This window comes from Amphiura filiformis, chromosome 7 (genome assembly GCF_039555335.1).
Source record: "Amphiura filiformis chromosome 7, Afil_fr2py, whole genome shotgun sequence".
Classification (NCBI taxonomy): Eukaryota; Metazoa; Echinodermata; class Ophiuroidea; order Amphilepidida; family Amphiuridae; genus Amphiura; species Amphiura filiformis.
In genome coordinates this window covers 65,358,867-65,369,935 of record NC_092634.1, presented here as the reverse complement: position 1 = coordinate 65,369,935, position 11,069 = coordinate 65,358,867, and the positions used below count along the sequence as shown (strand labels likewise).

The 11,069-nt window shown below is 36.0% G+C and overlaps 1 protein-coding gene across 1 annotated transcript; it reads left to right on the top strand.

The window, feature by feature from the left end:
• Positions 1 to 9,265: 9,265 nt before the first annotated feature.
• On the top strand, positions 9,266 to 10,261 carry LOC140158013 (trace amine-associated receptor 7e-like). Its single transcript, XM_072181262.1, has one exon. The coding sequence runs from the start codon at positions 9,266 to 9,268 to the stop codon at positions 10,259 to 10,261; it is 996 nt and encodes a 331-aa protein (XP_072037363.1).
• The last annotated feature ends 808 nt before the right edge of the window (positions 10,262 to 11,069 follow it).

The window sequence follows — 11,069 nt, the reverse complement described above, 5'->3', positions numbered from 1 at the left end:
CTTCTCTCTGTGTATACGGATGTATTACTTTATATCATGAAACTTCTGCTTTTGGGTGGTAAACATTGTAAAGTTTGTTTTGCTCAGTCCTATAGTTTTTTTATAAGCATGTAAGTGTATAAGCCATAATGTATGATTTCAGTCAAATTTTAACTTTGTTATTCTTTGCTAAAAATTATTAGAAAATTATTAGTTGTTTCTTGCAAGTCATACCAGTTTAATTCATCAAAATTAATTTGTATGAAAAGAGTATGTAAAGGCGCTAAATCCACTTTTGGAAAAAATTGAGTTATTGGTATCAATGTATAGTGTTACATCATTAGTTTCACGGAATCAAACTATTTTTTCCAAAAGGAGCTCAATCCCATTACAGGGTGGGCCAGAATTTTGACTTTTTTTCCAAAAGGCGCTAAATCCATTTCAGTTTTTTTCCAAAAGGCGCTAAATCCATTCGACCAATCACCGCGCTCTGTAGGCCATTAAAGACTAAAATTGCATAGGACTATTCTCCTGATGACAAGGCAACTATTGATCAAAATTTAAATCACAAAAGTTTAGAATTTCAACTTGTACACACATTAGTACATCCCCAGCAAGCACAGACGACAATTTGCGTGTAAAATTGCATGATTTGACAGAATTTTCGTTGTAAATTTTTTGAAAAAAAATTGTACAATTTTTTCACATTTTCAAGCTTTCAGTGAATAAATATCATTACATTGTTGAAATAAAGTGCATTTTGGTATATAAAAAAATATTTGTATGTATTTTGTTTAATATTGCAAATTATTTTGAATATCATTGAATATTTTGTTTCCAAAAGGCGCTAAATCCACGGTTATTGGATATTTTGTTTCCAAAAGGCGCTAAATCCACTTCAAGCTGTTTAATAAAAGAATACTTACAATTAAACATTACTAGGGCTCATATGTGGCACATGTATGGGCCCTAAGTTGTAATGTGTCTTCTGCCCATTTTGGCCCCAGATGTTTAAGGCTAGGGGCCCCAGAGGCCCAAATGTTAAAACAAAGGGCCGGTCGTTTCTCAGCAAATAAAGTAGCTACAGGGCCATTCTTCGGTCACGTGTGTGACATAACTAGGGGTATTTCACACTAAAGCTCCTGTGCCTGCTTTATAAATAAAACAGATAACCCCATATCTTTTGCATGATAGTTACACTAATGTCTGTACTTTTCAAAAATATTCAAACAATTTTCTTACATTGTCTTATTTTCGTGCCAGGGGTCAACAAAGGGTCGGTCACGTGTGTGACATCAGACGGATGCAAGTTTTTGGATTTTAAAATTCATTTCTAAATTTCTGTGAATGTTAAAGGACCTACATATTCATACCAAATGTAGTAAAGCATTGCTATCTTGCAATTACAATGACACCAACATTGACAAGAAACATTCATGCCTAGATGTGTTAATTGACGGTTTGATACTAAACATTTGGTAACGCGTGTGACATTTGGTTTTGTTCGTCTGAATGTCACACACGTTACCAAACTTATGGGTGAACAATTTAAGTATTTTATAAAAGCAAATTTGTTTCCAAATTTATTTATTATATGCCCTATAACCAACTAAATGTATTTTTTAAGAGAAAAACAGTGGTGTCATGTCAACAATCACTTCATACAAACCTTCGATTAAAACTGAAATAACCGGATGGTGACACAGAAATCCATATTCTTAGGGGTAGGGGTAAAACATGGGCCAGTTTTTGCTCTTATAAGAATATTTCAGGTGATATTGAGCTAAAACTTTGTGTTTAGGTTCATTTTGTGATTAACTTTTATATGGCAACTACAAATCAGGTACAAATTACATGTTTGGATTTTTTTCTTCCATAAAGTCCATTTTTAGCCTATTTTTGTGTACGATCAAGGTTTTATCACATTTGTGAGGACACAACCACAAAATGATACCATAGCAGCAAGGTATCAAGAATGTTGGTACTTATTTTGGTGTCAGTGGATAGAGGAGACCCATAGCTATACATTGATACCAAAAATCAACATCATAGGGTGCTCATAATGGAATTCCATGGCGGAGTTTGTACGTCACACACGTTACCAAACTTGTCACACACGTGACCCCGGTCACGTGTGTGACTTGTTAATTACCATGAATTACGTAAAACCTAACAATAATAATTTCCATTTAGGAAGCTGGAATGGAGGGTATAATCAGTCTACCTTTTGACATAAAATATTAAGTTCAGTTGATAAAATCTTTTCTGATGGTAAAAACAATTGCATGTTTTTGGTCACGTGTGTGACATACCAAACCAATTAATTTGTTTCGTTAATTACGAGAATGTTGTGGTTTGAAAAAAATTTCAACTGTTCTGATTTGTTTTAGTGGCGTCATAACAGCATATTTTTCAGGAAATTAAAAAAACACAATTATAAAAAGTTAAAACTGCAGTAAGTGTTAAAATGGCCCAAAAAGCTTACTTTTAGACCCAAAATTAACAATTATGTTAATTTATGCAAATTAGGGTGTTCCGCGATTAATTTTTCATGAAAATTACAGTTCTTAAAACTTTGAACTGTACTTATCACAAAAAAGTTTGAAAATAAATGATACCTACAATTTGATTTTTTCCAAATTAGTTTCATTTTCTGAAGAATGGCCCTACAGGGTTTAGATTTGGTACACTAATAGGTCTTCAGCATTATATTGTTTTATGTATATATGAACCCTATGTGTCACATAATATGGGCCCCAGGGCCCCAAACGCTAAAACATAGGGCCGGTCGTTACTCAGTAAATAAAGCAGCTACAATGTCCAGCTTGAGTCTGCTGATAGCACTTGAGAAGTATATTTCAACATATGCACAGAGCCCCATAAGTCAAATATTATGGGCCCCAGGCCCCAAATGTTAAAGCAAAGGGCCGGCCATTTTTCACCAAAGCTCAAAGTTTGTACACAGACTGCACCTGAGAATTATATTGTTATATGTACATATGAGCCCCATATGTCACATAATATGGGCCCAGGGCCCCAAACGCTAAAACATAGGGCCAGCCGTTACTTAGTAAATAAAGCAGCTACAGTGCCCAGCTTAAGTCTACTGATAGCACTTGAGAATTATACTTCAACATGTGTACATGAGCCTCATAAGTCAAATATTATGGGCCAGGGCCCCAAATGTTAAAAAGGGCTGTCCGTTTATCATCAAATAAAGCAACTTCAGGGCTCGGAGTTTGTACACAGATTGCACCTGCGAATTATATTGTTAATAACACCCACCCCATCCCATTCACAGACAATTGCGTAATTATAATAATACTAGGCGGTTACCCGTATTTCACGGTTCTCGGCTGTCATAGTTATTGGCTTTTGCAGATCTCAAACCTGGGCTTCCTTGGCCAAAGTTACACCCACCGACCAAGTTTGAGCTCCATGAGCAATTTGAAATCTTTGTTTTTTGACCTATGACCTCTTAACCGTAGGTCTGACGAAAAGGTCACCGTGGAAACTTTTGTTTGTTAGTCCAAGGTCCACCCACCCACCAAGTTTGAGCTCCATAGGAGCAATTTGAATTTGTTACCTTTCTTGACATATGACCTCTTAACCGTAGGTATGATGAAAAGGTCACCGTGGAAACTTTTGTTTGTTAGTCCAAGGTCCACCCACCCACCAAGTTTGAGCTCCATAGGGGCAATTTGAAATTTTTACCTTTCTTGACCTATGACCTCTTAACCATAGATATGACGAAAAGGTCACCGTGGAAACTTTTGTTTGTTAGTCCAAGGTCCACCAACCCACCAAGTTTGAGCTCCATAGGAGCAATTTGAATTTGTTACCTTTCTTGACCTATGACCTCTTTACCGTAGGTATGATGAAAAGGTCACCGTGGACACTTTTGTTTGTTAGTCCAAGGTCCACCCACCCACCAAGTTTGAGCTCCATAGGGGCAATTTGAAATTGTTACCTTTCTTGACCTATGACCTCTTAACCGTAGGTCTGACAAAAAGGTCATCGTGGAAACTTTTATTTGTTATTCCAAGTTCCATCCACCCACCAAGTTTGAGCTTCATGGCAGTTTGAAATTTTTACCTTTCTTGACCTTTGACCTCTTAACCGTTGGTCTGACGAAAAGGTCACCGTGGAAACTTTTGTTTGACAGTCCAAGGTCAACACAATGGCATGGCTAGATTTGCCATTTAAAGTATTTGAAATTAGACTTCAATTGAACTTGACCCCGTCCTTGACCTTTGACCTTAAAAAATATAAACTCGTTCTTCCTCATACCAAGCTGCATCCACCCACCAAGTTTGAGCCCCGTATGACCTACGGCGGCCTCACATTAGCAGTCACAGACAGACAGACAAACAGATCTACAGACAGAGAATAGCGTATTATTATATAGATAATCAGGATCTCAAAAATAGGTGTTTTTGTAGTTACTGACATGAGAACTAACATTTAAAACCAAAAAATAAATGAATAAATACCAATAAGGCTTTTAATTTAAAAAACGTTGATTTTCTCCTATTTCACTAATATGGATTTAGCGCCTTTTGGAAACAAGCTCTTCGTATGTAGAGTACTATAACTGTATTTCTACCCAAATCTGATTTTCAATACACTAGAAACGTGTTGATATGTATATCTTTGAAAATCGCCAGTCACCGTGGCACAGTAGGCATTGTCGCCTATCACTATTTAGCATTCGTAGTGCCTTGGCAGTGGTTCGAAACCTGGTGTGAATTTAAGTCTTTTTTTATTCTTTTTACTAATGCGCTGTGCTGTTTTTCAAACACGCCCCTGAATGTAGCCTTAAGTACCCTTAAAATAAGTTATTAAACAATAGCTTCATGATCCTCACATTTTACTTTCACTCCACATATTCGGAACACTCCCCTGTTATGTGAATTTATAATTTTTTGAAAATAATATAAATTATCTGTATATTTTGAAATTATTATGTGTATGATATTCTACATAGTGCTTTCTTTTTTAGGTGCACCTTGATCATGTAGACCTGAATAATGACAATGTATGTGAATAAAGTTTGTCACAGATTTATATTGAAAACACAACATTGTTGGCATTGTTTTTTGTTTGTTTGCATTTGAGACTCATGAAGACCAATGTCATTGGATGCCATCCAGAGGGACCCCCCTCCAAGTTGCAGAAAATAAAAAAGTAGGGGTCCGTAGTAGAGTTTAGTGAGTCAGAGTTGCACAAATGCAGCATAAATAGTAAGTCTGCGGTAGCGCTAGATTGAAAAGCTGGGGGTCTGCAGGAACCCCTGAACTTGCAGAAAATTTAAAATAAGGGGTCCACACTGTATTTTGGCGAGTCCGGGACCCCCCAAATGCAGTCTAGCGCTACCTGCTTTGAGCACAATTAATTAAAATAGGTAAAATTGGGCTATTCCAATTGATATTCATACACTTATAGAAGACTCAGCAAACACAAAACGTTTTCGACATCATTCGCAAAAGGTTATAAAAGGTTGTCAGAAAACGTTTAAATGTCGGGTTATATAAAGGGTATATTAAGAGTATAAAACGTTTTCATAACCTTTTGATAATATACTGCTCAGCAAACAAAAATGTTTTACAGAAAACGTTTAAATGTCGGGTTATATAAAGGGTATAAAAACGTTTTAATAACATTCCAAAAACGTTCTTGAAAACTTGATACAAAACATTCTAAACAGAATGTTATTTTGGGGTTGAAAAAATATTTTGCGAAACATGTTTGCCCAAAATATTTGCAATAACGTTTTAAAAACGTTTTCATGACCTTTATATAACCCGACATTTAAATGATATTAAAAGGTTTTGAAAAAACATTTTAAGAACATTTCTGTGTTTGCTGGGTTCAAATATTTTAACATAATGTTATTTAAGTATTGACAAAATATTTGGCAAAATGTTTGTAAAAATAGTTTAAAATAACATTTTTTGAAAACATCTAGAAAATATTGTTGTAGTGTGTTTTCATACAAAAGGTTTTAAAACGTTATCATGACTTTTATATAACCCGACATTTTAATGTTATTAAAACGTTTTTACCTAAACCAAAAGCCAAAATATAACTTATTTAAAACGTTTTAAAAACGTTTTTGTGTTTGCTGGGGACATGACCTTTGAAATTCACACATCCTGTCCGGAAGAGTAAGGTCATTTCTTCCACGGAGGGTATATGGATATCATCTGGAATAGCCCAATTTGGTAGCTGCAATACAGGGTGTATCAAAATGATTGGTACCCATCGATTTTTTTATGACTTGTTTTACAATTACCTTACAAATTATTTGGATCTTATGCTGAATTTTGATGTGTCAGGCTCATCCATTATCAATGAAAACTGATGGGTACCAATCATTTTGATACAGCTTGTATATAGTGATACCGCACTTATGTAAAAATAAATCACAATGGTAGAGAAATTAGCAATTTGGTTGCTTTTATATCGTACAGTTGCAAATTCAAACACACGAAACAGATTATAAATTTAATACGATGACCAGCATGAAATCGCATGTTCCATTCACCATGTTCACCTGATTATTGCTTGATTCATGCAGCATATAAAATGCTTATTATTGGATTCCATTTTACATTTTTTTAAATCAACATTTATAGCAAGACCTTGTTTACTAGCGTTGGATCAGGGGCTGCTTTAAATGTCATTCCCCTTTTAGCTAATGAAAAAGCATTGATTTTATGTCGTCGTGCCGAAAGCTCACGTAAGTGAACAAAAATAGTTGTGTGTTTAAGTTTAAAATGCTACCAATAGCATTGATTTTGTTACAAAATGATGGATTATCAAAAAAATGCCCACTTGCGTAAATTAATTTTCATTGAAATCTGTTGAGGCTCAAATGGCTTTTAAGGTCGCAAGATGACACGCAGAGCAACTAAGTAAGATTAGTACGAATTTCCGCATTTTGTTCGGAAATCAATAAACATGGTCAAGAATACGGAAATAAGGATTTTTCTTGTTAAAGTAGGTTTTTTCAAGTGTAGTATGTATTATGTTTAATGCTATAACATCTTTTTAATACCCTTTTAAAAAAGGGTATTAGAACAGACAGTGTTATAAATAAGACCTTGGGCCAAAAGCCTGTGGAAAATACTGCATCCTGCGAATGTTGTTACCAAGTCATTACGGACTCTTCATCATCAATCCGTGTTTTCCTTTTTGTTATTTATAATAGCATTACCTGTTATTGAATTGAGAATCTTTTCAAGACTTATAAAATCTTTAAAAGTGTCACACGTTTGTGGACCAGTATAACATCAAATTTTTCGAACCCGCAAATTGTTACTAAAGTCATCAAACGGACGTTTTTCACTAAAAGCCTCATCAATCTATGTTACCGGTTATTGAATATGTTGAACTGAGAGTCTTGAAAGTGTCACACATTAGATTCTTCAAACATGCGAACCCGCAAATCTTCAAAACGGACTCTATTTACTTATAGTAGAGTATAGGCCTATTTTACTGATTTATGAGCGATCTTCAAAAATCCATAAAAACAGGCAGTGGCTCTTAAACAAAACAATGTTTAATTTTTGCGGACCTGATGGTAGCCTCGGAAAGTCTTCACACACCATATATCATGTATATTAAACATTCAAACAATTTGGATAAATGAAGCATATGAGGAAATTCATTTTTTGACATAGATGTTTTCTAAAATAACTTTGAAGCGCGCGCTTTTCAATTCACTGTTATGCTTGCATGCACAGTGTGGCAGAATTATTGTGCAGCCACTGTGACATACCTACTAAAAGCCTCATCATCAACCCGTGTTACCTGTTATTAAATTGAGTCTTGAAATAAGTCTTGAAAAGTGTCACCCGTTTGTGGACCAGAATAACATTAGATTCTTCCAACCTGTGAACCTAAAAATCCCATCATCAATCCGTGTTACCCTTTATATTGAACTGAAAGTGTCACACGTTTGTGAACCAGTATAACATTAGATTCTTCTAACCTTTAGACATGTTTTATTACAGTTCTAGATTTTCAGACCAAAGGGTTAGCTCGACTGGTCCCTTAATGCTCTCTCTGTGTGCTGACCGTAGCCTTCAACACAGAAAAGTCCCGAGATTTACTCAAAATATCTCAAGAGCCTTTGAGGCTTGTTTGTGCTCATTTCAATGCATTTTTCATGCTAATTCCAAATAATGGTAATGAGAATGTACAATTCTGAAATGTTTGAATTTTTCAACAACAACAAATGAAACTTGCCGTCTGCAGTCGACACCCGCGTGCACCTTATTTCTAAAGCTGAATTTATACTCAATCACTAAGCGACGAGCGATTGGTATTTGACCAATAAAGTAGCTTGCTTTTCCCAACGTAACAAAAAGCGCTCTAGCTCATTGGATAAATATCAATCGCTATCGCTTTAGCGATGAAGTATAAATTCAGCTTTACACTGATTAGGAGGGTAACGTTACAGATGCAGAAATCCGTATTTAATATGTTTACCTTTACTTCTTTTAAGCACTTTATAGATGTGTCAAGGCGATTATCTGATGTTTTGATTGCGTTATATGAACGACAAGGAAGCACTTTGTTTGCCTGTTTGTGTTTGTCATACATATGACGGTTGCAAATTGCACGTAATCTGTGTTACAATTACGGCGAAAAGCTTTTTATAATAACGCTTAAGTGGTTTGATGTGTTATGATAAGACGCCTCTTGAGTGACTCCTGTGTTTCAATTAACTATTTTTGGCCAATAATGGTGCACAAGTACAACCACAGATCGAATACAAGCGTCAGCCGGATTATGAGGTTTTTAAAAACCTCCGGCGGCACGATTTGAAGGTTAAATTGTAAGGGAAAAACAGACAGTTTTGCAGCAATAACATCAGTTCTGTAGAAGCCCGCACAATTTAATCACGACCTGATTTGCTTCAGATCCAATAAAAACACATGGTATCATGGACTTCCAGAAGGAACCTAGTAAGCTATAGGGAAATATTCAAGCACCGGGTTGATGCCAACTTAACACGCAACGAGTTTTGCAGTAATATCGTCAGAGCCGTACGATATGATAACATAATTTGTGGATATCCAAAATACGGGCATATGCGTGCGATACTTCTACTTTTTGTGTCGGTGTCGTTGGTACTTTAGAAAATCTGTCCGTAGCTTCTGCTTTGAAAGGATCCTAAGTTATGGGAATTATATGTACATGCCGTTATGTGTTGCTATAACACAGTTTTTGCAGTAAGAACATCACAAGTTCAGATCTCTTGACATCCAAGACAATCATGCGTTTGATGATATATTACTTTCTGCTTCCCTGTATCAGCGTCGTCGGTACTTTAGCGAATCTTCTGACTTTGATAGCCTTTTGGAAGGAGCCTAAGCTGAGAGAAAAACCACCAGATTTACTTATACTTGCATTAGCATGTGTTGACTTTTTTATTGGACTTGCAGTAGTCCCGATACTTTCTCCGTTATACATTCTACCTGGTAATTGGCCGTTTGCTGAAATTGGTTGTCGGTTGCTAATAGCGTCATCTACAGCAACTATTACGGGAAGCATGTTTCTTGTGATTGGCATTAGTGTGGATAGATATTTACTAGTTTCACGAGATTATTCCGTCTATGTAAAGATGCAGTCTACGCGTAAAATACAAATGAATATCATCTTTGGTTTAGGAACTGCTTTCCTGGCCGCTATCATTGAACAAAGTTTCTGGGAATACGGCAAACAGTTGGATGAAATCGCTGCAAATATAGATTTTAACCAATTTTGTTTATCACCACCGCGAAGAGTTGCAGCATTTTCCTCTGTATATCTTATCCTATTTTACTGCGCACCAGTCCTGGTTGTAGGCGTCTTTAGTGTGTCATTCTTCATTCTATTACTGAAAAGAATCAAGAAAGTTCGTCGTGTTGCATCAGTATCGAGTCGACTCCGTAGTATCACCGCACCATCTGCTGATGAAGGAGCAAATAGACCTAGTACCGAAACATCTGCTCTTGAAAATGAAGATTTCGGTATACGAAATAGATACATCAAACCTGGATTAACCCTGTCGGCTTTGGTGATCGCTATGGGTACCTCTATGTTACCTTATTGTTTGTATGTGGTTATTGTTGAGTGGATTTGTTCGGAATGTAGTAACACTACTGTACTTTACAACGTTCTCCTTCTTACGTACGTCAATGCATGTCTAGATCCAATTCTATACGCCGCAACTCAGAGCAAGATAAGGCGGTTTTACAAAGCGCGAATTACAGCGTTGTTTCAGTTTTAAACAGCTCAGAGCTTGCGATTTCCAAACGTTCATATCATACGCCCGTGCATCTATTCAAAATCCCGTCACATGAGAGTGAGTGTTTAATAGACATGATAGATGCACGGGCTTATGATACGTACGTTTGGAAATCGCAACCTCCCTCTAATCAAAGGCCCTAATCCGCCCCATGCATCTCACTGTCCATTTGGAGCTATAAGGAACATTTCTTGATTAAAAAATAAAAGAGAAAACCCAACTGATGTACTTAGCCTATATTTGCATAATAGCGTGTGTTGACTTATTGATTGGACTTGTATTAGTCCCGATACTCTCTCCGTTATACATTCTATATACCTGGTAATTGGCCGTTTGCTGAAATTGGTTGCCGGTTGCTAGCAACTATTACGGGAAGCATGTTTCTTGTGATTGCCATCAGCGTGGACAGATATTTACTAGTTTCACGAGATTATACCGTCTATGTAAAGATGCAATCTACGCGTAAAATACAAATGAATATCATCTTTGGTTTAGGAACTGCTTTCCTGGCCGCTATCATTGCACAAAGTTTCTGGGAATACGGTAAACACCCAGCAAACACAAAAACGTTTTAAAAACGTTTTAAATAAGTTATATTTTGACTTTTGGTTTAGGTAAAAACGTTTTAATAACATTAAAATGTCGGGTTATATAAAGGTCATGATAACGTTTTAAAACGTTTTGTATGAAAACACACTACAACAATATTTTTAAATGTTTTCAAAAATGTTATTGTAAACTATTTTTGCAAACATTTTTGCCAAATATTGTGTCAATACTTAAATAACAT

Excerpts from the sequence above, each read along its gene's own strand:
- LOC140158013 (XM_072181262.1), top strand. The coding sequence starts at position 9,266 with ATGCGTTTGATGATATATTACTTTCTGCTTCCCTGTATCAGCGTCGTC.